We start from the raw sequence: 27,160 nt of genomic DNA, 5'->3' as shown, positions 1-27,160 counted from the left end.
AAAAATACTTCCAGGATAAAATTTTGAAATTTTTCGAACCATTCCCAAAGACCTGATTGTCTCAGATAAAAGAAATCCATCTCAATTGTGAGACTGTCTCTCTTCACAAATATGACTGGTAGCTGGTAAACAAAGTTAGTTTATCGGCAGGTCTGAGTTCTCTCTTTTTCAGAACCTGTTTACTAGTTAAATTAAAAGGAAAACCATAATCTAAATTTAGAACAGTTTGATGGTATTCTTATCGCACAAAATGTTTCCATAATGACTTCTCTGTTCTCTGTAAATGCTACCATAACATTTGCTCCTGCCTGGTCACAGCCACCTCCTCTTTCCCAGCAACTCAGGTCCCAGGCAGACAGGCCATGTGCTCAGACTCTAACCCTTAATGCGCCTCCCCGACTCTAAGAACTATTTAGAAGCCAGATACTTACTTCACCAACTCTCGACCTTCAGAACCAACGAAATATTCAACAAGCCACTGACAGGCATCAAAACTTTTGGAGAGCAAGGCTTCAATTGTGGCCACCCACTCTTCTGTGTCAACCCTTTAATAAAGAAGTACCATCGTCATTATAAGCAGAGCACGCCTACCACTGAAAGAGGCTTTATTTTGGAGTTAAATGTATCAAAGAGACAGAAAATAAACTGACCACAGGTACACGAGACTTCAGAGTCTGCATTTCTTGACTGGTAATGAAAAACCTCATGCTTAGTCTTTAAAATTCTACCCCCCCCCAAAAAAAAAAGCCACAATCGGCTTCAAATTCAATCAACTGATTTTTACATAAAGCTTCACTTTGAGGAGCAATTTTTTTTTTCGATAACCATTAAAACATATGAAGAAGTATATAAAGAATAAAAGTATATAAAGAATAAAAATACTTCTACAGAAAACATCTCTGGCAATCCATTCACTGAGCACCTGCTACGTACAAGACACTATGGAGGACCCATGGATTATGCCGAGATCTCTGTTCTCTAGTAAAGAAGATAAACCATGGAGACAACCGTATAACAAAAGGCAGAATGTGAAAATGTATGACATAAGGTAAGAAAGGCTGGAGACAGTACTTGTGGACGGGGCAGACATGAGTCTGATGGAGACGGAACAGAACAGGGCAGAAGGGGTGGGCATGGAGGAAGGGCAGAGCCTAGGGCATAGTCTTGAGACAGAGGGTTGGTGGAATCCAGGGTACGCTCCCGAGCTAACAAGCTGCCATTGAAAGGTTTGGGAAAATGGGGGGAAGATAGCGTGGTGCCTGAAGAAAGCAGAGGTAAGAGAAGTAAGAGGGGAGAGTGACAGAGCCGGGAGCTGCCCGGGTGCCATGTCCTGTGCTGAGCAGGAGGAGTACAAAGAAGGCACAGCATCCCCAACCTCCTCAAGCTCCCAGTCACCAACAACTGCCCTGAGAGATGACAGGAAATCCCCCTGAGGGAAGGCCTGTTATACAAGGTGAGAATGTAGTCTGAGAAGCCTGAAGGGAAGAGGAGGGAGCACATGTCCAGAGCTGAGGAGTGGCCAGTCCAGTGCATGGAGGAGCCGGAGGCCGGGGTCACTGGTTTGAAGGGTCCAGTATGTATGTAAGTGTGCACGTGCACCTTGTGGAAGGGGGGTGGGTGGGAGCTGATGAAGGCACTGAAAGCTAAAGAGAACAGCTCGTATTTGTCTCAGAGATCCTGGGAAGCCATGGCTTTGATGAACAGGGGAATGATAACTTCTGATCTGTCCTTTGGAGCTCCTTTGGACCCCAGGAAAGGGTGGACTGGAGTGGAGAGCCCTGAGCTTGGGAGACCCACCAGAGTCTATGGCAATGGAAAGGGCCAGCCCTGAGACGTGGGAGGAGGAGTGTCTGATAGGACTGTGGGGGAGGATGGAAGATGAGGGTGGTCTCAAATAATGCAGCATGTCCAGTTTAACGTGCCCCAGCAGCAGCTGGGGACGTGGCGATGGGAGGGCAGCAGCAGGGAATAGGACCAGAGAAGTCCATTTGAGAATCATTCACACAGAGATGATAACTGAACAGAAGAGGGCTGGTGAGGGTACTGTCCCTGAGCTCCAGCCAGAGGAAGCAGTACAGGAGCAGAGGAAGCAGTCTCACGGGAAGGCAGGGAACAGTTTGGGCCCAAACTTAGGGGTGATGGCCATGGTCACTGCCTGATATGCTTCTGCTGCACAGGGGAGCTGAGGAATGGGTGCCGGGAAGCAAAGGACTTTGGGATGACCTAGGACAGCAGCCACCGAAGCCCCAGTCAGAAGTTCGATTACAATTCTTTCCACCAGTTTATTTCTCTTACTAGACCATGGGCTACCTGAGAGCTGGGAACAAAACTTATTCACCTTTACATATTCTATTGCAGGTGCTTGTAATAAATGGCTAACAAATCAGTATATTTTTTATAAAACTGCAATCACACTTTAGCTTTCTTCTCATAAGTTCCGTTCACTCAAAAAATTCTTCTTAAAACTCCCTATATATATACATATTTATATTATATATATATTTATATATATAAACAATAGCCTCTAATAGTGAGTAATCCAAGGCCACACTAACCATTACTATCCAGTTTAAAACTTTAGTCAATTGCCTCATTTTTACCTTCTGACTTAACACATTAATTATTAGCATTTCTTAAAATTCTCACCTGAGTTTTTTCTTTGTCCGTAAATAGGTTTGGAAGAGAAACTGGATTGCTAACTGTAAGCTCACCTTTGCCATGCAAGGATAGTAGGGGTGTTTTAATTTAGTCTGAGGAGAAAGAAAAAAAAGAAACAAGGACTTGTAGTAGTGTTTTTTCCTCCTGTAGTTTGGCAAATTATTTTATAATTTGAAATAGTAACATTATTTGATACTTTTTAATATGAAATATGATTTGGAAAGCAGTGGCGCTTGATGGAGAGAAATGTTAAAATTAAACTGAGATTAAAGAAAAATTCTTTATCTTTTCTAAAAAGAGCTGTCAGTCCGGACCATCAGAGGGATGGGAGAGAAGAGGCAGGAAGAAGAATCCATATATTTTATTATGGATTATGGATATTTTATTCAAAAACAACAGTGAAAATGTTCAGTAAAGAAAAAGAGCTCCTTAGACGATATAAAGGGACAGTCACAAAGGGGCTAGATAAAGGTTCACTGAATCAGTAAGACCCGAGTTCCAGTGTTCATTGTGGCTCATGAGTGAACCCACCGACTCTACCTCATGACTCAATCCAAACTTCCTCTCTACTCAATTATGGGTCTAGTCCAAATTGTGTCTCATGAGAAAACTTTATTCCATTGTGGGAACTGAGAGAAAACCTTACTATATTGTTTGAATCTAGCCCTAAAAGACTGGGAAACTTGGCCAGCTCTTCTCAGTGCTCAGAGACTCCTCACCTCAGGCTGGGGTTTTGCTGAACAGAAACTCAGACCCAAAGATGGAAGGAGGAGGTTTCTCACAATCAGATATCTTAAGCCACCCTTATCTGAAAACTGGCCTCATCCTGACTGATCATGCTTTGCACGTTCCCATGATTGTTCAGATATTTCTCCCCCAAATACCCAAACCCTTCTTTTCTGAATCAGGAAACTGCACCTGTTAGCTCTCCCCTTTCCAACTTAGAAAAGTCTCTCATCTTTCATCCAATCAAAAACCAGATTACTCAATGCTGTATTGTTTCCTTTTAATTAACTGGCCTTATTTGATTACTCGTTTTTAAGATATAAAAGTCTGTCTCCTTCTGTATCTAGAGCCCAGGCCTAAGACGAGAAGCTCCCAGTTGGCACGCACTGCTTAATAAACTGATGTGCTCAGAAGATCAAACCTTTGTTTTTTTTCAGTCGTTTCCTCTTTTATCTGCCACAGGCCTCAGACACTTACTAGCTGTGTGACCCTGGGCAAGCCCTTTTAACCCTGTGTGCCTCAGTTTCCTCATCTGTCAAATGAGCTAGAGAGAAGGAAATGGCCATCCCTGCCAGTATCTCTGCCAAGAAAGTCCCAAAGGGGTCACAGAGATTAAGAAACAGCTAAAAAAGCCAAAACTTCCATAGAAGGGACAAAAGCAAAGACTCCTTTCTCCGAGGGGTAGAAAAGTCAGAATCTGGTTGGCTTCTGTCCCCATGCACAGCTGTCCTGGGCTGGACCCCGCCCCACACCACGGAGGCAGTCAGAGCAAGCACGCATCTAATTTGGGCACAAGGATGGGGTGCCGTGCACTGGCTCCCACTCTCTCCTCGGCTTTCTCCTCACATCATCCCAACAACCCCCGACAGCTACTTACAGCATTCAGTGAGGCTAAAGACAGGACAAAACTGAAATAGTCACTACTGTAGACATCTCTATTCTTCATGAACTTCAGGTTCTCATCTCTCACCATCTACAAAGAGAAAATTTTAGTTATTTTAATAAACAAGGTTACAAATCGAAGACTTCTTAAGAAGCGGTTCTGAGATGAAAGAAAGGTGTCAAAATGATTCATGATATGAAATGAAATCTTGGGTCAAACTGTCTTGTGTTTCTAAATGCTGTGTCACCTCTTTTGGATTAAAGCTTGAAAAGGGGAGAGCATACACGGGGCTCTTTGGGACATCTATTTCTCCTTTTCTTTCCACTTGTCACAAATAATCACATGCAGGACACAAGGTATGGGCATCCTGTCCACAAGTTTGTGACCTAAGTCCAGTACAAAAGAATAAACCAGAGGCTCAAATCCTAGAATTCTATCAGAATGGATGGATCTAAGGGCAGCTCACAGACAGTTTTAAGAGTGCGGGACCTTGAGTACGAGGATTGACACTTTACAGACGAGGTGACCAGATCAGACCTGTATGGGGCCACCCACCATCCAGAGGAAATGAGACAGGTGGCACTTAACAAGGGCTCATTGATTTAAAGTGTCAGAAGCAAGATTCGAACCCTAGCTCCATCCTGAATCTTCACATGGTTGTGGGAGGCTTTCATTCTCAGGTCAGGTGTTACATACTCACCTGGTATATCCTCACCGGCATTTTTTCCACAAAGAGTCCCTTTTTCTCCCCTTTTCTAACCAGCTTGGTTAAAATAGAGAGACGGTCATTGTTGGGTCTGTGGGGCCGAGGAGATGACTGTGGTGAAATCTCTGGTGAAGACGGAGCTGATCTAAAAGAGAGAGAGAACGCCATGGCGATGAGGTCTCCAGCAGGGCCCTAAGTGTGGTCTCTGTGCTAGAAAGGTCTTTTACGATCTCTCCCGAGTTCCTTCTCTCCCTATGTCCATACATAACGCCCTCCTGGGAGCGGGACCTTTGTCTCCAGCTTCTCCCGTGGCCTGTACCAAGGAGAATCAGACTGGATGCCCACGAGAGCGCCTGCTCTCCACCTCGTACGAGCCCCGTCCTTGGGACACAGAGTGGATTTCTCAGGAAGGCTCTTTTCTGACTGTCTGTAATCTCTCAGGATGGAAGCTCCCACCAGTCTCCTGGAACTTTCTCCCCCAGGGCCTTCCCCTCACCTGGCGGGGGCCGGGAAGGACTATGGAAGTGTGCAGAAGAGGGCAAGCTTTGGCAGGGCCTACACCAAGTTCTGAGCCCAAGCTCCGGGGGGCGGAGGCGCAGCTCAGCAGGCCAGCTGCCAGAGCAGTGAGCACGAGCTGGACTGCAGACAGACAACGGCTTTGTTGAAAACACAGGTGTGGCAGCTCTAATGGGTCTGGGTCACCAGCCGTGTGCGGGAGCTCACTCACATGCAAAGGTCAGGTCTCCAAATCACCAAATAGTTCAGAAGCAGGAAGTTAAAATTGGACATATTCTTTTTCTGTTAAAAAGTCCTGATGGAACTTTACAGCAAACCTTAATTGGATCAACCAATGAGAAGCCTGCCTTTACTCTCCTGGTGGTCTTAGGTACAGAGTGTGACTATCGGGGCCTTGCGAGGCACACCGACGGGAGGGAACCACCCGGGGCAGGAGCTTACAGGGAGAGGTCTTCGGCCTCCTGGCGCACCACGCTGACTCGGCTTTTCTTTGGCAGCACCGGGGAGTTCTGGTCAGACACCCTCTGGTAGAAGAGCATATAAGCATTCCAGTATCGTCGGCGTACATCAGGGTATGGATTTGCTTTGGGACAAAGAATTAAGAAAAAAATAATTGGAAAATGCAAGTTGCTATTTTAACACACCAACTGTAATGTCTATGTGTGTGTGGGAGGAGGAGCAGTGACATCACTGGTCACCAGATATGAGGAAGAGGAGGGAAAAGGCCCCATTTCAGGGGCAGCGAGGCTCCATACTCCTGCTTAGTTTCCCTCTGTGACATAGGCCCACTTTTCTGGCTGGCTCTGAGACGGCAGGAGAGGCCCGGCCACCACTCCGGAGGCCCACAGGCTCCCCAGTCCTGCTGTAAGGAAGCTGTGCCGTTGCCCATCAGCTGAACAGTGGTAACTGACAGAGCGGCAAAGGCTAGAAAAAAGGCTCCCTGGGCTACCAAATAGCAGGGAACAAGGGGGAAGCAGTTTCAGTCTGGGTGGGCAGTTAGCCCTTGGCCCGTGATTGAGGAGACTGACAGCTTTCTGTTAAACACCAACATGTATGTACAAGTGCCTTGCACGGTGCACAGAGCTCTCCCCAAAGTCACCCTGATCAGTCCTAGCACTGAAGCTGGCATCGGGCACACACTGTCGCGAGAAAGAAATGTAGTGTGGCTCTATGGGCTTATGAGTAATGACACCGAAGATGAAATGTTTGCAAATACTTACACTGATCATAGACTTTTGGCCTGTACTCGCCACCAAAACATTCGTACTCCAAGGTCTCATCGTTTAAATCAAACTCTTCCACCACAGTGTCGTTAAACTTATACCATTTTCCTTTTCCACATCCCCTAAAGTCCAAAGACAAGAAGTGGGCATTATATATACCATTTTCAGCAAGATGACATATAAGGCAAATATGTGCAGAGCAGCTGAAGAACAAGACAGACATGTTAAAAAGAATTAACAAAACTGACTTAAACTATCTTGATAGTGTGATCAGAAAATCTGTGCAAATTGTAAAGCCCTTTAAAAGCTAGAAAGCAGAAGCCTGTGATCTGATAGAAGGGTCACAGTGTGAAGGAAATGAAAACAGAGAGCAGATGGATGAAGAAGGGGCAGCCTAAGGGAGTCCTGGCTCTTTCTTTACCTCCTGTCCTTGATAAAGGAGTAATAGTGGCCTGCATGGGCCTGGCCACTGTGCACAATCACACCGACGAGCTCATAGTTTTCAGTGGGGGCCACTTTCTTCCGTGGGGACCCTCCAGAGCCCTGGTCCACATGCCGACCATTTTCACCAACATCACAAGATGAGTCCTGGCGAGCCATTCCTGAAACCGTGTAAGGCTCCATGTTTAACATCCAGGGGAACTGTCCAAAAGCAAAAGAGACCAGATTCACATTGAAAAAGTAATGCAGAATTTTGTTTTCTTACTCATTTTCTTTCTTTTTGATCTGATTTTTCTTGTGCAACAAAAGAACGGTATAAATGTGTTTACACATATTGGATTTAACATATTTTAACATGCATAACATATATTGGATTGCTTGCCATTGGGGCAGGGGGGGGAAGGAGGAGGAGGGGGGAATCTGAAACACAAGGTTATGCAAGGGCTAATGTTAAAAAATTTCTATGCGTATGTTTGGAGAACAAAAAGCTTAAAAAACCCACATAGCGAGTACAAGAAGCAGCAAAGTCTAGAAGACAGAAGTCTGGACTCGCCAAGCCCACATCTATCCCTTACTCCCCTCTCTCATCCTGTAGGTTCTCCTGGGTAAAATGGCAGGCATTAAGCTGCAATCCCCTCCCCCACCCATTGCCAATGCTGCCAACAACCCCTGCTCCCCGACTTCAGGAGCTGCCAGGACTGACAAAGCCACAGGCCCGAGGCCGAGCACACGGTCTGCTGCCACCCCCCACGCACAGTCCAGGTCCACGAGGCACCAGAGGATTATTACAGTGCAAGTTGTTGCCACACAAAATTCCAGCCACTTAAAAAGTTTGAAAAAGCATTCCCAAGAGTCTGAATTTGGAGTCTGTTAGCATATAATGCAACTGGCTTAACAAAATTCCTTTCCATGCCTTTCTAGGACTGTGGGCTCTTTGAGAATGTAGCAAAGCAGAGCTCTTCAAGGGAGTAATTTTAAAAAATCAAAAAGGGAAATCTAAGTAACAGTAATCTGGTTACCCTTATTTGTTCATCATATTTAATAGAGCGTCCACTCTCCCAATCAAATCCAAATCTCATCAGGTGAATCACCAAGACGCTGGGCAAGGACTTAATGCATGTCCTTTTCACTGTCGTTCTCTGCAAGAAAGGTAAAAACCAGTTACCTTTACTAAGGAAGCTTCAGGAATAACTATGTAGATTAACCCAAATCCACGCATCTCTAAGCAGAGTATAGAAAGCGCACTACGTGGGGTTCTGAGCCTGGATCCTGCCGCTCACTGCAGTCCCTTTTCTCTGGAGCTTAAGGAGGCAGCTTTGTAGAGCTCCCTTCTGGCCCTAAATCTGAGACCCTCCAGACCCTCCCCCCTTCTGGAAGAGCCGGGGCTCTCTACCTGATAGGGAGGGAGATGTACCACGCCCCCTCGCCAATTCTGTCGGGGAAGGGAAGGGCAGGAATTAAGGTGACCAGAAGCCAAGTCAAGATTAGCGGGGAGCCCGTTTGCTAACACCACACAGACACGGAGGGTTCATAAATACAATACCTTTTCTTTACACTTTTCACAGTAATAGGCATTACTCCCCTCTAGAACTTCACCTCTAACAAACTGGTCCAAAGAAATCTCCAGACTCTGACAAGAAGTAACACCGAGATTGAGCGCCATGAAAGCTTCTTCTCGCTCATACCTGGAACAGAGAGGGAGGGGGAGTTTTGCAAGCTCCTCTGGGGAAGAGGAGACTGCCAAGGGCCTCTCGGTGGGCTAGGGTGGCTCAGAGGCCAGAAGGGGCAGAACACACCGGGCCGACAGAGAACCGAAACCCTCGATTATTAGGAAACTCTAAGACAGCAGACTTGTATGAGAAAAAGTAGAGCTAGGCCCCTGAAACCTCTGGGAAACGTAGCTGCTGAGGCTCTGGCAGTGACCCCCCAAAGTGGTGTGCAGCTGGGGATGGCGGCAGCTTTGGCAGAGGGTGAGGATGGTCTGTCTTCTGGACTCTGACTCCTGCAAGTTCTAGAATATTTTATCAAAAAGACGGTCAGTGATCAGAAAAGGACTGTCGATCAGCTTCTCAGTGAGTCCCTGAGGCCTCATCAAGAGTGGTACTATTTGGCTAATATCAACTTTCAAAAAATCAAAGACTCCAAATAACAGAAATGGACAAGATCTGAGAAGGACCTGGATTCAAATCTCACCGCTGATGTCACAGCTGTGTGACCCTGGGCCTCCTGAACCTCCCCTTGTCATATAAAAACAAAGGGCCTGGACAGCAGGGCTTCTGGGACTCCTCCCAGCTCGGGATCCAGTCTCAGTGCAAACTCTGGGCCAGGCTCAGGACCCACCCAAAGAATGGCCTCTGGGAGCCAGGGATCCCCAGTCTGGTCCTGTGCGCCTCAACTTCTAGCCATGACTTGGATCAAGTCATGGACAGGATACCTACCAACTCTGCAGATGACCAAGAGCTAGGCCGTGGACAGATGGAGATCCCTGTGGGAAAGGACTAGAGAGGCCTTCTCCTCAAATCTATGCTGTAATGAGCAGGAATCACTCCTTTACAATAAGACTGATAAGTGGTCGTCTGGCCTCTTGGAGGCTTCTGAGACAGGGAGGAAACCACCAATTCCCACAGCAGACACTCATCAACCCTCTACTGGCACCTCTGCCAACTGGCCCCACCTCCTCTGGGGCCTACTAAATACTCTCCATCTCTCCTTCCAACGGCTCCTCAAACACTGGAAGACAGAAAACACGGCTTCTCCAGCCCGCTCCCTGGGCAAGAACGTTTTATTGGATCTTGGATTGGATTAGAATAGAAATTACTTTTATCCTCATTAAGTATAAAACTGTAAATGTAAAAGCAACTCCAAAAACACAAGCTGAGGGAGGATTGATTCCCTCAGGAGGTCACCTGAGAAAGGGCCCATCTTGACTCTGAGTCAACAGTGTGTTATCTACCACAAGGGCCCAAAGCTAAAATGCCGATGAGACAATGCTCAGAACCACCTGTTCTCTCCCTTGACCTAAATTTGAGATTGTGTCGGTCGGGAACCACATTTTAGGGAAGACACCACTAGGGTGGAGAGGGCCCTTAGGTCAAGCCACCTAGAAGGAGCCTGGTGGAAAAGGCAATTTTTCTCTTGGAAATAAGAAGGTCAAGGGACAACATGGCAACAGCATCTATTTTTCTGGAACACTGTCATGTAAAAGGCTCAGGTGTGTTCGCTCTGGCCCCAGAGGCAGAGATAGGAGCAAGAGAAGGAAGCTGCAAGGAACAGGCTTGGCCTGGCTGTCGGGGAAACAATCTGAACATGAACAGCTCTCCAGCAACAGAACGCTGGGTTGACCACTGGGGGGGTACAACAAAGCACCCTTGGCGCTCTTCTCTAACTCAGATGCTGCATCAAGAAAGAAGTCAGTCATGAAAAGTCATAATTCCTAGATCTGATCACAAACTGCATTTTCCTAGAGTATAAAGTGTGGGGAAATAATTTTAAAGAGTATTTCTTATCCCTTTCCAATTTATTCCAAATTGCTGATGCTAAATAAAAAGATGAGAAAACACATTGTTTTAAAATATACTGTAACATAGGAAAAGGGACAAGGAACAAATCTTTATTAAATACCTATTATATACCAACCACTTTATAAGTATCATGTCATTTGCTTTGTACAACAACCCGTGGAAGGAGGTACTAGTATTACCTCCATTTCAGAGTTAGGGAAATGAAGGCAGACAAAGTCTAAGTGACTTGACAAATAGCACCACAATTTCTTGGTAAGTCCGTATTCTTAAAACCATTATAATTAAAATCTTTAAAAAAAAGAGAGAAAGAAAGAGAGCGAATTCTAAAAGCATCATTAGAAATGTGTCAATGCAGTGAAATCTTGGGAGTACGGGATAAGTTATGAATTCCACTAACCTGTGAGGACAGTCCTTACATATCTTCTGATCAGAGTAGATTCCCTGGAAAGTATTCTTAAATATCTGATCTCGACCAATTTTCTGTTGAAAATATCAAAAGTTAAAAGAGTACTTATGTTCCCTGAACTTAAACTTGGCTCTGCTAAAACAAAACATGTTCTTGAGTTATCAAATAACTTTCCACGTACAAACCCCGTGTTATGACTACAAAGCAGTTAGCCTACACTATAGAAGTTTGGAGATGAAAGGAAATGGAGATTGAGCTGGACCCCCCCTGCCAACCTCCTCTAATGCTCTGCCTATGATCACTGGATCACCAGAGGTGTAGACCTGGGCCATATTCTTTTGAGTCAGGATTTTTTATACTTTTGTACAAAACTTTTAAGAATTTTCCAGAACTGAAATGAAGAATCTCATAACAGAATTATTTCCTTGTCACAGAAAGTACTCAAAGGGGAGGGGAGAGGGGGAGGCCTTCTCAAGGATGTTAGGGAAGGGATTCCTGAATTAGGAAGGGAAGTGGATTAAAAACGTCTATGCTTCTGTCTAACTCAGATTGTTAAGCAGGGAGAAGAGAAATTATGAATGCATAATTTTGAATTAATACTCTTTTGGTCTGAGTATATGTAATTTTAGTACTAACACATAGCAGGTGCTGTTCTTCAGTTTATAATTACTCATTTTTTTCCTTAAAAATAAAAACACATTTTAGGGGTCCATCTTCCATTTGGATCAATATGATGAAATCAGTTGAAAGGGGAAAATTCAACAAGAGAGAGAGAGAGAGAGAGAGAGAGAGAGAGAGACAGACAGACACACATTGCGAGAGCGTGTGCTCTTGCAAGGTCATTTGGGGTGGAAGTAGATTTATCTCCAAGACCCCTTTGAGCACTACATTTGTTGTCAGTACTAATAGCAGCTGAACCAGCACATATCACCTACCAGACATATCCACTCAATCTAAGGAACAGCCTGGAACCTAAAGTGTCCAGCATTACCCATTTTATAGATGAGGAAGCCAAGATTCAGAACAGGTACTGACAGACTCCTAGCCTCAGAGATAGCAACGGTTAGCAATGGGACATAGATGACAACCACCTCTAAGTCTAGTGCTTTTCTGAAAACACTCTACTTACTCTCCCAAATTTAGGTTCACATAGTACTTGTAATAAGTTCTTTGAAAGCTTTTATTACCTTGAGGTATTCATCCATCTGATCGATGAGGCTAGTAAAGAATTCATATGCATCCTGTTGCTCTCGAACATAAAGCTCTTTGTTCCACATCTTGAAAATCTATTTTAAAACATTAGACAGGTTAAGGAAAAAAAAAAAGATTGCTTAGAAATTTAACTTTCTGCTTATCTATCCTTTGGTTTATAAACATAAAATAAGCAAATGGTTATGAATGAATGACTCCTGCAGAAAAGGATCAAACCATCCCAAGTGATCATACGATGATTAAGCAGCAGCAAGGAGGCCCTTCTGAAAAGAGCCCACTGGTACATGCTGCCAGGCTCCTTATGAGAGGGACCAGCAAAGTGGTGGGATGGCTGGCCAAGGGATGAAACGTTCAACTATAGACACGGATGTCTCTGTGAAGGCAAAGGCCCAAATCTGCAGTCCTGCACTGTTCATCAGCTGCACTCACCACAAAGGAAGAAACAGGGGTTTCATACAATTACACAGGACCTGAACCTTCTTAAAGAACAGAAAGTTGTGTTCTAAGTATCTAGAGAAACTGGAGCAGACTTAGGGGAAAGAGAACCACAACAAAGTAAATCCATGGCGCAAAGTAAAACAGCTCAGGGACCATGAGGCCTATATGAATCAATATGAAGTGTTCCCTTCCACACACTGATTCCCGGAAGGAAAAAAGTCCCCAACAGTGGATCCAATTGCTCAAGCCAATCTTTTTAGGAGCAGCCAGTCTAGTTCTGGTAAGATTGCTGGCTGGGATTATGATCTAGCATATTAAAGGCCACCCCCACTGCACATTTAGGAAGAAAAATAAATAATTTCAGAGAAATACCTTCCAAAAATTCTCAGGCACATAGTATTGCAGCTTGCTTTCCATCAAATGCCCAAAGAGGGACTGGACTTGATAGAACACGCTATCATCTGGATTGTCCATATCGTCATCAACGGAAAGTAAAGACTTAACAAGGAAAATATTAAGTTAAATATATTGATCTTTTAAAAAATTGTTTCTTCAATTATTCAAAAATCCACTTCTCTTTCCCGCTCTCCTATCTTCCACCCTTAAAGCCCTATGGCAAACACACAGAGTCAAAGCAAGCTCCTTCCTGGACACTCCGAGCCCTTTACCTCCACTAGGAGGCAGGGAGCTGCCTCTTTCTTCATGAGTCCCCTGGGAATTGTGGGTGGTAACACTGACCCTTGGTTGCCCCTAATTTTGGATCTTTCTTATGACTTAAAAAGAGCATCCTAAAAAATGTGCTTGTACTGTAGTTCACTTCTGACACAGGAATGGAAGGTTGAAAGGGACTCCTGAGACCTGTGCTTGGGGATTTCCACCCCAAGGGAGCCAAGTACCCTCTCATCAGCATCCAGCTTTTCCTGGCGTCTGTCCTTCAACTGACCCTGCAGCTTGTGCTAAGAGTCCCTGGTTCTCTCACCTACAGCCAACAAGAGGCCGAGTCTCTCTTCTCCCCCAAATACTTGAAGACCATGATCACGCCCGTTTGTGCCACTTTGTTTTGAGGCTAAGCATGCAGGTCCTTCAAATGACTGCTGGGTCATGGACTTTGGGCTCTTCCCTCACTCCTGCAAGAACACCTTGGTGCACCTGACACGCCAGACTGCCTCACAAGGGCAGAGGCAGGGGATCCAAGTCCGCACTGTTCCTGAAAGCTCTGTCTCCTGATGCAGCCAAGATGGTCACATTTTGGGGCTCCCACATCACACTGTTAACTTACGGAGTTAATGTACGTTAACAGTGCATTAAAACCCCCAGATCTTTTTCAGCACGACTGCTGTCTCTCAATGGCTCCCCCAGCTTAGGGTTGCGGAGTTTAGTATTTTTATTTTGTACCCAAATGCAAGGCTTTGTTATCAGATTCAGGTGCAGTCTGTGAAGACCTCTCTCGGCATTTAGCCAGGCCTCTCCTGGCCCACTCTCTGGGAGGGGACCGAGAGCGTTCACCAGGACTCTCAGTAGGTCCCCGTGGCCGGTGCCGATTCCTCTGGGGGCACCATGGCTAACGCCCGCGTCTCCGAGCCCACACTTGGTCAGAACAAAGCCTCCCTCCCCTGGAGTCGGGGCGCGCTCCACCCACTTAGTCTTTAGCCTCTCTAGGCCCTGCTTCCCTGATCTGCCAAATGGCCATGGCTGGCTTTATGCGTCTCTCAGTGAATACAAGTTAAGGTAACAGACATAAGCAGGATGGAGAGTGGTAATTAGGGAGCTGTAATGAAGGTTAACAGATAACATTAAGAACAGTACCGGCACACACACCAGCATCTGCTCTGGGAGTGGGCAACAGGGTGGGCCCTGAGCTCAACGCCAGCGCTGATGTTTGCTAATCTGAGGTTTGGGCTCGCGGACCCCTAAGCACCTTTCCAGCTCCACATGTATTTAAGTGCTTTTAAAATAGAAAAGTTCTATCAATGAGAATTCCAGAGACTTACGATTACAGGGCAGGATTTTTTTTCAAGTTTGTGGTCATGGGATGGAATTAAGAGCTGACTGCACGGAGCATCTGCCATTCAGGCAGCACATACGGCAACAGAAAAGGGAACTAGACGCATAAAAACGGGCAAAGACTCTGCAATTCTGAACTACTGTCTGGAAATTAGTCATAACTTATTAGTATGGCTACTCTCCCCTCTTCAAATATAGAATTGTTTTCAGTCAACACGTCAAGAGTAAAAACGAATGGGGGGAGAGGGGAATTACCTCAGGGAGGCCGGGCTGCATATAGAGCTGCTGGAAGACTGCATTCATGTAGCAGGTGGCGCCCCCATTCTTGAGCCCCACGAATCCTGAGAGGGAGCGGCTGTCCACTGGGGGAAGATACTGGGGGGAAGAGAGAGAGAGCGCGCAGAGGACGTCAGCAGCCGCTTTTTAATAGCACCTAAAGATCCATTTCAGAGCTTGTCACCTAGGAAATGGGAGTGACAATCCTTAACTTGCCCACACCCATCGTCTGTTGAGTAAAGAGCCTTGAAAACTGTCAAGTGTCCAGGAAATATGAATCACTGTTGTTTCCCCAACTCCCGAATGATAAACCCCAAACATCACTTAAACAGAATTGCTGGTAGTTCTGCATTTCTCTAAAAGGACCATTACAGACGCTATTACAACAACTGCTGGAGGAGAAGTCTTCCGGAAAGGACAAAGCTAAATTTACAGACAAATACACTGGATTCTCATTTTAAATGTTTGCTTTAATATGGGGTGGATGGTTAGGGAGATGAGAGGGAATAACCATTTACCTAACACTAAGTGCTTTACAAGTTTTACCTCAGTTGGATCTTGTAATAATCCTGCAAGGAAAGTATTGTTATTATTCCTATTTTATAGGTGGGGAGACAGAAGTTAAATGACGTGCCTAACATCACATAGTTAATTAGTGCCAAAGGTAGAATGTGAACATGGGTCTTCCTGACCTCAGGCCCAGGGCTCTGCCGTCCACTCTGTGGCCACCCAGCTACCTTGCAACAGCAGCAGAATTTCGTATTTATAAGCCCACATTTCATGGCAAATTAGCATGAAATGCACCACACAGATACTCACATCAAATTCCTTGGTGAGAGCAGGATCAGGTTGATGGTGCATAGAAAGCAGCTCTTTTGTAATAATTTGAAGATTGGAGGGTGAGCTATCAGCCAACATCACCAGAACTTCATAGGCTGCTAACCGACTGTTCACAGTACTACATCTTAAAAAAAGAAAAAAAAAGAAAAGACTAGTGGTCTCTTTCAAGAACAAATGATCTACTTAAATATTCTTTAAATATTAAAAAAAAAAAAATTGAATCTCCTCATTTCACCCAGGCTGGAAGTAGAGGGATTCCATGGAAGCTTGTGACTTGCTGTTTCTGACCTGGGCTAGCTTGACTCTCCTGATGCAACCTGGTGGATCTTAGACCTAGGGGAACTCAATATATTAATGTCCAACTAAGTGTGGTCCCCTCATCAGCTAGGCCTACTACAACTCAGAACTCCTGAGCTCAAGAAGCTCAGATTAGCCTGACCATCCCCAGGATCAGCTAAATATTCTTTTAAAAATTAAATGGACCTTTGAAACATAAAGCATAGCAGTTAAAATTTTCAAGAAAATATCGCATGACTGAATGTTAGTAATATACTCTAAGACAGCAAGGACTGTATTATCCTAAGACAGCAAAGACTGTATTGGAAAAGTAATTTCCAAATTACTGAAACCAAAGTAGGCAGTGGGCACATGAGAAATGGTTATAAAATTGAATGCATGGGATCCAAAGGGGAAACAGTAACATCCTGATTAACAAAATCTAATTTTGGAGCGTCCATAAAAAAGCTTCCTTGGAAAGTTGTTATATCACAAGAAATTGTGAACATTTCTCAAGTCACCCAACAAGATCATAATAGTTTATCACTGACAGTATCAGCCTGTACTTGCTTTCTAAGAGAAAAGATCAATGAGGGCTGAAGGAAAACTGAGGGAACCTTCTAAGGTCTCGAAAAGTGTGTTAAGTGAACAAATCCTGTACTATTAAAAGCAAGGTAGTTCCAGTTAGCTGCCAGTGCTCTGATACTTTAATCTTACAAAATAAGTAGAAGAAGCAAATTTAGAAATGAGATGTCACATTTTCTTAATACTTTAGATAGTTCATTCAATTCGAAATACAAGGTCATTAATTAATTTTCTGAATGTTACCCCCCCCCCCCCGCCAAAAAAAAAAAAAAAAAAGACAACAATGATGACGACAACAGAAAAATCTCCATTTATTCACAAGAGTTCTGGTCTCAAAGGGAAACTGAGCTAGAAGACAGAATGTCTAACTGGACAGCAGAGTTATTCAATCCAGGGTGCACACAACTCACCCACAGGCTCAGAAGTTCCTAGACTTGAAGGGGAAAGGGTTCTAAGAGTTTATTTTTTTAATTAAGGAAAATGAGTTTAGAAAAGTCAGCATTTGTTGTCCAAGGTCATGGAGACAAAAATCTACTCTCAAATACTGGATTTTTATCTATTCTCTATTTCTTTACTATTCACTGGGAATTCTACTCTTTGGGAGTGAGCAAATAATTTGAATTTCTTCTTTCTTTTTGATCTTACTATCTGCTATGGTTGTGTACACAAAATAGTGTATCCTTCTAAACCTTGTGGCTAGGTCAAGGGAGGTTACTATGACTGAGGAGAGAATGACTTACAGACAGGTCACTGGAACAATCCTTGTACCACACTGATAATAATAGCTCACATTTCAGGAGGACTTTAAGATCTAAAAAAGCTTTACCTAATTTATCCCCTCTGATGCACAAAACAATTCTGAGAGACAGGGACCCTTGTTATACCCATTTTTACAGAGTAGGAAACTCCAGCCTGAGAAAGCTTGCCTGGAGACACATGGCCAGCAAGCTCCCAAGGTGGGATCTGAATCCATCCACTTTGCCATGTTATCTCACAGAATCACTGATTGTTACAGATGTGCTCTAGTGCTCTTCAGAGATAAACATGACCTATTCTATTTTAGCTTTTCTCCGAGATCTATATCCTAATGATTCATAGCTGGTGAGCAGATAAAAAACTTCCTTAATTGCTTAATGTGGCTAACATACAGAAGGCTATCGTCTACATATTTCACCAGTCCATAGCAGACGCGTTACCTTTGTAAAATCAAGGTCCGGACTTCATAAAAATATAAGATCAATAAAGGAAAATGTGCCTAAACAGCTTAGACGTGAATTTCCCCTGAATCCGTAATATGCTATTTAATTATTTAGACCCGGTGACAGAGGGTGCTTCAGAGGATGCATCTAATCTAACTTCCTAACTAAGAGCCCCCCTGCCATGTTAGTGACAAGTGGTCCTCCAGCATTTTATCTCTTTAACTACCCTATGAAAGGAAGACTTTTACCTTCTGAATCTTGTGGTTTAGGCTCCAAGAGACCAATTTTTAAGTCAAAATGGGAGTATTTACCTCTCTATAGTATTTTTAATTTTCTCACATGAAAAAAGGAAATACTAATTTTTGTTTTATTGAACCTTCTGATTAAGATGCAAGGAAATATATAATATCTTAGAGTCACCAAAATAGATATGATAAAAAGTTTTTTTAAGGTGAAAGAGCTAATTTGCACTTATGAGCAAAATAAACTTTTGGGGGAAATCTCACTTTTCAGTGATAATGGATAAATGACACATGATTAGTGCTTTTAAAAAGGAATGAAGTAGTCACATGTATTTGAATTTACACTACTTGAAATATTAACACGTTTCAACCCAATGGAAATATACAGTATTAATAAGAATAATGTGACTACTTCAAGGATTCATTATTAAAACTAAATCAGGATCTAGCTGTATACCCAAAAGAGATGGCGTTTAATTTTAAAAAAGCTAATTGCTGCCTGACACCCCTATTAAACATTTTATTTTTTGATAGGTAGCGAAGGACCTCTTGAGGCATAAATAACAAATAAGTTTAGTGTGATTTCTTTGGCTTCCTATGCAATGGATCACGGGACCGCACAGACAAAGATATCATGCATTCACACGTGCAAATAGTTCTACCCAAAAGTTTATCACACTGGGGACAAAAGTTCCAAGTTAGAATTTTTACCAACTGAACACAACGTGCACTTTCCATACTTTGGATGAAAATCCTGCTGACTGATGGCAGCACTGCCAACTGGAGAATGACTGTTTAAAATAATCCTGGAAGCCCGGAAAAGGAAGTCATCCAACAATGGTTTGATAAGTGACGACCCTGGAAGAGAGCACATTATTTGCAAGTGACGACCAAAGAGAAGCCTCTGAAATTAGTTTAAAAAAAAAGAAGAAAGAAAGACTCTCAAACTTCTCCCTCACATTCCTCAAAGCAAAGATGCTAAGTAAGAATGAAATACTATTGCCAGGTTCTACTTAGAGCGAAACATACCACCTCTTCAGTACCTTGTGAACCCAGTCATGGGCTATGAGATGTGAAAGGAAGCGGGAGTTCAGCTCTTCCACTTTCCCATTTCCCAGGTTAAACCTAGCAAAGTGACCTTTGAGCTGCTGACTAGCCCCGTTTGGTTGTCTAGTAAATACACCAAAGGAAAAGTCGATTCTATTTTTTTCTGCCATTTTTATAGTAACCAACCACAAAGAACATGCGATATACCAAATTTTAAACTGATCTGCACTAAAAGATCTAGCCGATTTCCTGCAGCTTAAAGCACCAATTTTCATTGGGCTATTCACCAGCCATTCAGTTTATATTTCCAAAATAATACCCTAACCTATATTAATAATTGGAGAAGAGTAGGATCATGTAATAATTACCAAGCATTTCTTTCTCTGCTCCACAGAGTGAAAGGAGGGTCTTGATGAGTCTTAAATGTCCAGCTAACAAAATGTTGTCTGCTTCACTGGTTTCACATTCAGCTGTACGATTAGGCTCAAAATTATCTAGCCAAGTAATTTCATCCTCTAGCATGGCAGCTGGGCTGATCTTTAACTGATCCATTTCTGAAGCTAGAAAGGGAAAACAAAGGCAGAAAGTAAGATCTCATGATCTGACGGCACCTTGAACTTGCAGAACTTCTCCAACAGAGCAGCCCCTCTTTTCAGAGTGCTCCACCTCTGCCAAAGGCATTGCTATCTGGAGTCATCTTCCAATCGCCTCTTCTCACCAAATTTAGCCAGTGGTGAATTTCTATAATTTCTTTAGCATTCTCTCTTCTAATTTATGCCCTTCTTCCTATTCCTAATGTCAGCACCCTAGAATAAAACCTTCTTATTGCAAGCCTGAATATTAGTGTAATGACAATCTATGTCTTCCTTGTCCTTCTATCCCTTCCAATGTGTTTTAAAAATATCTCTTATTCTGATCCCTTTGACTACCATTTTCCCCTCTCTCTGGTCAGTGTAGTAAGTTTATAAGTAGCATAGAATAAAGTAACAATAGCAGAAATAAGATCGTAAGGGAGAACCCGTAAGTCACATCATAAACCTTTTTAAAGATATATGATTCGCAAATTGTACCATACATTAATCAATGCCTATGTGCTTTGCTGTCAGGGTCTTTTGGTCGTAGAGAGGTTCCAAGCCTCTGCAGAGAGACCAGCAGAACCCCAAATGATACTGATAATTTGAGATGCCGTGGACACAGTAATTTCAAGGTTTTACAGACAACTCTTGAGGTGATTTAGAGACATTAACAAACTCATCTCTAAGGTGGCACAAAGAGTTAGTTTTATCTCCCCCCAAAACTCTATAAAACCCTGCCAGTCCCCTACCCCTTTCCCATCTCCACTGGGTCCATATCATCAAGGATTCCCAGTTCTGATCCATAGTTCTGGTAGTGACACTCCACCTCCCCATGCGTGTCCTCACTCTGCCTGCCTTCCTCCATCATCTCCCTCTGTACCATTTTCATCACTTTTCTCTGTATTTTCTTCGCTCCTCCACCCACTCTGAGATCGCAGCCTCACTTTCCCAGCAGGCACACAAAGAACTGGGTATATCTGCCCCCATTCTGTTCATGATCAATTCACAATGCCTTTTTATACTGCTATCACATTAATATTCCTTATACCCAAAAGCTGACTTGAATCATAAACCCTGCTCGAAACCTTTCAATGGTGGAGAGAAGATGAAGTGAAAGTGGGAAAAAGCTGGGCTTACATCCAGGCTCTACTACTCATTCCCTAGATCCCTCTGATGTTTCCTTTTCTCCTTTGCAAAATGTGGTCAATACCTGGTTGGGATTTTAAGAAACAAAGAGGGAAGTCCTCTGGAAAGTCCTTTAGACTATAGTGCTACGGCAATGTCTCCTCTATGGCCCATTATTTATGATGATCCAAAACCACTACTTCCTTGGTTTGCTATTCAAGGCCCTCATCAGGTCTTACTCCACTTTTCTGGAGGAAAGGTTCCCACCAACCCTCAGGATGCCAAAGAACAACCGTTCCCCATCACAGCTCTCTGAATCCTCCTTCCCATCCACCTCTATCACACTCTGTATCTTCCTTCTCTTCTTTGTGTCTGCCCTGGAAAAGTTTGGTCCTGTATCAACAACCTTCCATCTGCAGCAATCTGTGCTACCTGATTTATCATGTGATCTGGATTTTGGGAGCCTTTAACTATCAGCCCTCAATTCTTTTCCTTCTCCCTGCAGAGCTCACTTTGCAGCCTAACATCAGCTTTTGTTCCCGACACACTAAAGCCCCAAGTCTTCAACCTGGCGCTGTTCCCATGGCCTCCTCCTCACCTCTACCTAAGGCCCACAGACCTGGGATGGTTCTGTAACCAGGCTAAGGACGGAGCTTTCTTCTCCAATTCTGGCTGTGCTGCAAGGCGTGCCTGCTGTCTGCCTTCGGGCGATCTCCATTCCTTCCATCACCTGAGTCCTTCTGCTGTGGCCACAACCTCCTCTTTCTCCCCAGTCTTGACTGCTTAGGGAACCCGTTCAATTCTACACGGTTCCTGCCTCACCAGCACCTGGATCCCTCACTCTATTTCCTTCGCTCATGCTCATGTGGAAGCCACAAACAACACAGACCGGTCCAAGAGTTACCCAGTTTGCACCAGAGACTTCCTGTAGCAAGATAATTCTGCTCTATTTCTCCCTCATATCCTGTCTCTTCCATCTCCTTTCCTGTTTCCCTCTGTTGAGGACCTCACTTTAAACACCGAGATCATTCACTGAGAAATCCAGTCTCCTTATGGTGATCCTCTTATGTCCGATCATCCCCTCCTCCACTACATCCAATGATGAGGGCCAATCCCTCTATGTGTCCTCCATCTCACCCTCTCTTCACTTCTGCAGACTGTCCCTACCGACAATCAACTCTGTCCAATCTCCAATCCCTCTCCATCTGCTTCCTTTGTTCCCGAACAAACTCGCATCTTCCCATGCTAAAGAAAGCCTTCCTTCATCAGACGGCCTTGCTATTGCTCTTGATTTCTCTTCCCCTTCTCTCTGTCTACACTTGGTATCACCAAGTACTCAATAAATCATCCGCAGCTTGACTTTCAACCTTCTTGTTCAACTAAAACTGGTCTCACCAAAGTGACCAAAGCCCTAACCGGACAGCTATGGCTCATGGCCTCTTCTCTGTCTCATCCCACTGAACCCTTTGTAACAGATGACTAAAGTCAGGGAAAACCAGGAGTGATGGCGAGACCAACCAGAGCCCCCAAATCCATGTCAGCCGGTAGCTGCCGCCGTGACCACAAGTCCCCCATCAGTGTTTTTGGAAGCTGCTTCTTGCCATGTCCTCCCCCGCATCTCTTGGAGGACTGAGAAAATGAGAAGGAAACAGAATGTCCCCCACAGGACCAGGGCCAGGAGGGATGGCAGGGACTTTAGGTCTTCCGTGACGACCCTGGATTATCCGCTGCCCATTTCCAAGCCACGCAGGCCCAGAACGTCGGGAGGGCTGGGGGTGGGCATAAGAGGAGGTGGGCCTGCCCCGGCAGGACGCTCGCAGAGTCAGACTGCACTTACTTGTCAGGTCGTCGAGTAACTGACACCTCAGATCAAAGTACTCCATGCACTGGGACAAGAGCCTGGAAAGAGAGAAGTCGCTGTCAGCCCAAGGACCGGCTCTTAAAGGAAATCTTTCTGTCTTCCAGTTTTCAGATTAATGAGCTGATGAGAACCTTGATGGAGTACACAGAACGACAGGGGCTATCTCTAACCACAGGGGTCGCCAAGGAGCACACCGGGATTCCCTTTCCTCAAACACAAATCCTGCACTAAATGATGGGTCCCTGAATTATTATTATTAGAAGGAAGAGGAAAAACCCTATACTTGGCCCAATCGCAGGAAAGGGAGCAGACTTGGTCTGTATTTTGAGAATGCTGAAGACACCTTGTAGATGTTAAGAGAAGTCCAATAGTAGCAAAGGCACAAGATCTCCAACTCTCTGAGCCCTCCATTATGTTCCACCCCGAGGTAAGTGGGAGCCACTAGAGTTTGCTGAGAGGTGGGAATGACAGGGTCTCCAGAAACACCTCCACAGCCCTGGAGGGCGTCCCTGCAATGGTCCCAAAGGTCCCTCCCAACTTCTGGACTATAGCTCCTGGAGGCAGGGCCTGTCCCTTGCTGCGTATGGCAGGCACTCAGTCAGAGCTGAGGCAGGCAGACCCGCCGGCAGCTACTGCAGCGACCCAGGCCTTAAACGAGGGCCCTGCATCAGGGTAGGGCCGGGTCACAAGGGAGAAGGATTTGGTAGCAGCTTAAGACATGGGGGGGGGTGGAAGGGGGGAGTGAATCTGGCACTTGGGAGTGTGGGTCTGGGAGGAGGGCGGTGCCTCTGATCATCATGGGGAAGTCTGGAAGGCAAGAGGAGTTCAGTCGGAACAAGCTGAGTAGAAGAGGCCCCCAGGACCCCCAGAGAAGACCAGTGGTCAGCCGGAGCCACGAGACGGGACGAGGCCCCTACTCCTCAAGGATACTTACTGGGCCTGAACAGGGCCCGGAACCTGGGCTTGCTGTAAGACACTCTGAGGATCCTCCCAAATACGGCCCACCCCCAGCCTGTCTCTCAGTGCTGCTTTCTGCGTCTCTACATCCTGGGACTTTGGGAGTACGAAGGAGACAAGAAAAATGAAACCCAGACAAGGGGCAGGTTCCCCGTTCGGTGTGGGGATGCAGCGGCAGACCAAGCCCCCTGTAAGCTCCCTGATCCTCATTACCTCTGGTTGACGCCTCTCATGATACTTGTGGGAGACCAGAGCGGCAGCTGAGCCGTAAGAATGACCCCGAGGAGAAACTGATTTGGCTTCTGCACTTCCGGGTGAGCTGAGGTGTCCGTCTGGCTGAGAGTGTACAGCTGATCACAGGCCACATGACGGATCTGAAATAACAGCGTCATCAGTGGCGGGGGGCCTGATGAGAATGACCACAACCCTTTCACAGGGCACTTCACAAATATTCCCCCTCGTAACAACTCTGAGAGAGCTTATTACTGGGACCAGATTTTAATTTAGAGCTTCCTGACTCCAAGTCCCGGAAGTATATCAAAAAATGATTTACTCTTAACTATTCACATAAATCTACATGCAAATGTGGGCTGAAGCTGAGACTTAGTGTACCCAGAATCAGGAGGACCCGAGTTCAAATCCAGCCCGAGACACTTCCTAGCTGCGTGACCCTGGGCAGTCATTTCACCCTGTGTGCCTCAGTTTCCCATCTGTAAAACAAGCCAGAGAAGAAAATGGCAAAAACCTTCAGTGTCTCTGCCAAGAAAACCCCAAATGGGGTCATGAAGAGTTGGACTTGCTTCAAATGACTCGACAAGTGTCAATGAGAAAACTCACTCTCTCCCAGGCCCTCAGTTTCCTCATCCCAAGATGCAGGGAGAGGACCAGAGGCTCCTGAAGTTCCCTCCTGCTCTGATTCTAGAACCCCATGACAGTGATTCTACATTTCTAAGACTTGATCAAGTCACCATGGCAAGATTCTTCCTCTAGGAAGCCCTTCCAAATGGTCATGATCAAAGCAAAAAATGGCTCCATGGACATAAGGGCCATTCCCTCCAAACCCAAGAAGGTTTGTTCCCTCCAAACCTAAGCTGAAACTGGGGGCCAGGGGCAAAGGGATGGGTGAGGGGCAGGCCTCCTGCCTCCCTCACTCTCCTCCAGCTGCTCACACAGAGCATCTCCCTGCACTGGACCGAGCCACCTCCCTTCCTCCCTCGGCTCATTTCCAACTGGTGAGCACCCTCTCCATTATCCTATACATACACACACACACACACGCACACACACGCACTCACTCACACTTGCACACACACGCACTCACACTTGCACACGCGCTCACACACTTGCACACATGCTCACACACGCACTCGCACACATGCACTCACTCGCACACACACTCACACACATGCACACAAACTCACTCAAACATGCACACACACGCACTCACTCGCACACACACACTCACATTCGCACACACACACACTCACACACACACATGCACTTGCACACGCGCTCACTCACACACACACGCACACACAAGAACTAACTTAGATATGAGGCACAGAAGGTCAATACCATGCTCAGGGTAAAATAATAATGACAATAATAACAGCACCAAGAGCAGCAATTCACATTTGTATAATGCCCACTATATGCACTGCACTAAGCGCTTTACAATTATTCTCTCACTTGGTACTTGCAACAACCCTAGGAGATAGGTGTTTGTTCATTACTGCTATTCTTCCCATTTCACAGCTGAGGAAACCGAGGCAGACTGAGGTTCCAGGGTCACTCTGATAGGATGTGCCTGAGGCTGCACGCGAACTCGGTCTCCCTGAAGCCTGAGAAGGCACCCTGCGCCCTCTGGCGCCCCCTAGCTACTAATCATCCTTTTGATTTTTGTCTCACCAGCACCTCCTGACGTTTGGAAGACTTGCTAAGCCATGGAATGCTCTGGGTGGTTCTGGGCTGATCTGGTTCCTGGTGTTGACTTGTTTTAACTAATGAGCAAGGAGCCAGGAGACAGCAAATTCTAACAATCTAGGGAACAATCCTGGGTGAAATGGAGTTTTATGTAATTTCTCTGTAATAAGGCTTATAACTTCTGCTCAAAATCGGCATAATTCAATATAAAACGGCAGAAATTTTCTGTTAAATTGTGAAGAGGAACCTAGCAGGTCAGTCACGACCACAACCACAGGCCACAAATTCACAACCGCCGGCGGCTCCTGCGGCCTTCGGGTTTTTCCGGGGGACCCAGATTACTGGGGGGCTGCTGCTTTAATGAGGGAGTGAGTGGGGGTTGCAGGATGCCCGAGAGCCCGCGGCTCCCAGAGCGGACTGAGGGGCTACAGCAGAGAGCACTTCCGGGGGTGCATCAGAGAGATTCCACGACGAAACACGATTGATGCATTGAAACAACTGGAAGATCCTCACCTCGGCGCTCGGAGATCCCAGCAGAATGTCAATGATGAAATCGGCCACACACGGCAAGTTATAGAAGGACGCTGGGAACAGGAATCAGAATTAGGCAGCGCAAAAGCAGAAAGGCGCCAGTCCCGGGCCATGGCCTCTGGGACATGGCGCTTTTAGTGACGCTCGGCTGGAGCCTTCCACCTGACTCAGGCTCTGTCCTCCCCCTCCCCGCCCCCACGTCCCCTCCTGTCCCAGGGACGCCTCTGAACGCCTCCTCCTTCCTTTTCTGCTGAGGAAGAACAAGCTACAACCGCAGCGAGTGTTCGCCGAAGGGCCGGGAATTCTGAGCACTGGCTCTCCCAGCTCAGATGTGCCGGCCAGGAATCACCACCCGCAGCAGCTGCTCTGTCCTTATCTCTGCCCAGCCCTCGCCGGCAGCCCAAGAACTTGAGCCGAGGAGCCCAAGCCCACACCGGTATGGAGCTGGTCCCTTACCCAGCTGCTGACTGCGGAGCTGGAGGCAGGTGACCAGCAGCGAGAGGGCCTCGCCGGCGATGAGCGCGTCTTTGGTGGACACGGACTGCTGCCGCACGCAGATCCCCGCATGCAGGGCGACCGGCTCGCCTTCGCTCCCAGAGCTGCAGTTGCTTCCTGAGACGGGCAGACAAAGCCTGAGGTGAGAACGGCGGCCCCGGGACACGCCCCACCGCAGCCCCCGAGGCTCCAGGCTTTTTACTGTGACTGCTTTGGTCACGAAGGGTCATTTTACGACCCCAAAACCAATACCCTTGGTTTCCTCGAAGTGGGGAACCCAATGAAGCCGGTAAACAGCCACTTAGAGCATTAATTTCCAAAGACGCTAAGCCAGATGGTCCCACCCAGAAAAGAACCCTCTGCCGCAGGGGCCCCAGGCTCTGCTTCTGGATGTGGCCCTCGGGCCCGGGGGCCTTGCTATGCTCGGGCTCTGCGTGGTGGTGGCGCTGACCAGACAGAAGGACTTCCAACCTCCCCTTGGGCTGGGGGGAGGG

The 27,160-nt window shown here is 45.8% G+C and overlaps 1 protein-coding gene across 1 annotated transcript in view; it reads right to left on the bottom strand.

The window, feature by feature from the left end:
* Window positions 1-27,160, bottom strand: part of USP24 (ubiquitin specific peptidase 24) — a 148,056-nt gene that overhangs the window by 23,033 nt on the left and 97,863 nt on the right. Inside the window, exons 36-55 of the mRNA XM_051999605.1 lie at window positions 26,628-26,783; window positions 26,154-26,224; window positions 23,931-24,091; window positions 22,737-22,798; window positions 19,568-19,759; window positions 18,893-19,010; window positions 15,830-15,974; window positions 14,990-15,109; window positions 13,103-13,228; window positions 12,268-12,366; window positions 11,072-11,154; window positions 8,697-8,838; window positions 8,173-8,292; window positions 7,134-7,354; window positions 6,710-6,834; window positions 5,931-6,072; window positions 4,968-5,118; window positions 4,262-4,357; window positions 2,647-2,750; window positions 432-545 (exon numbers count right to left, since the gene is read on the bottom strand). Coding sequence (XP_051855565.1) covers window positions 432-545; window positions 2,647-2,750; window positions 4,262-4,357; window positions 4,968-5,118; window positions 5,931-6,072; window positions 6,710-6,834; window positions 7,134-7,354; window positions 8,173-8,292; window positions 8,697-8,838; window positions 11,072-11,154; window positions 12,268-12,366; window positions 13,103-13,228; window positions 14,990-15,109; window positions 15,830-15,974; window positions 18,893-19,010; window positions 19,568-19,759; window positions 22,737-22,798; window positions 23,931-24,091; window positions 26,154-26,224; window positions 26,628-26,783 — 2,548 coding nt within the window. The remainder of the gene's footprint in view (window positions 1-431; window positions 546-2,646; window positions 2,751-4,261; window positions 4,358-4,967; window positions 5,119-5,930; window positions 6,073-6,709; window positions 6,835-7,133; window positions 7,355-8,172; window positions 8,293-8,696; window positions 8,839-11,071; window positions 11,155-12,267; window positions 12,367-13,102; window positions 13,229-14,989; window positions 15,110-15,829; window positions 15,975-18,892; window positions 19,011-19,567; window positions 19,760-22,736; window positions 22,799-23,930; window positions 24,092-26,153; window positions 26,225-26,627; window positions 26,784-27,160) is intronic.

The sequence above is a fragment of the Antechinus flavipes genome, chromosome 4, assembly GCF_016432865.1.
Source record: "Antechinus flavipes isolate AdamAnt ecotype Samford, QLD, Australia chromosome 4, AdamAnt_v2, whole genome shotgun sequence".
Taxonomy (NCBI): domain Eukaryota; kingdom Metazoa; phylum Chordata; class Mammalia; order Dasyuromorphia; family Dasyuridae; genus Antechinus; species Antechinus flavipes.
Note: the sequence above shows the minus strand (reverse complement) of the source record. Positions and strands in the feature narration are given on the sequence as shown.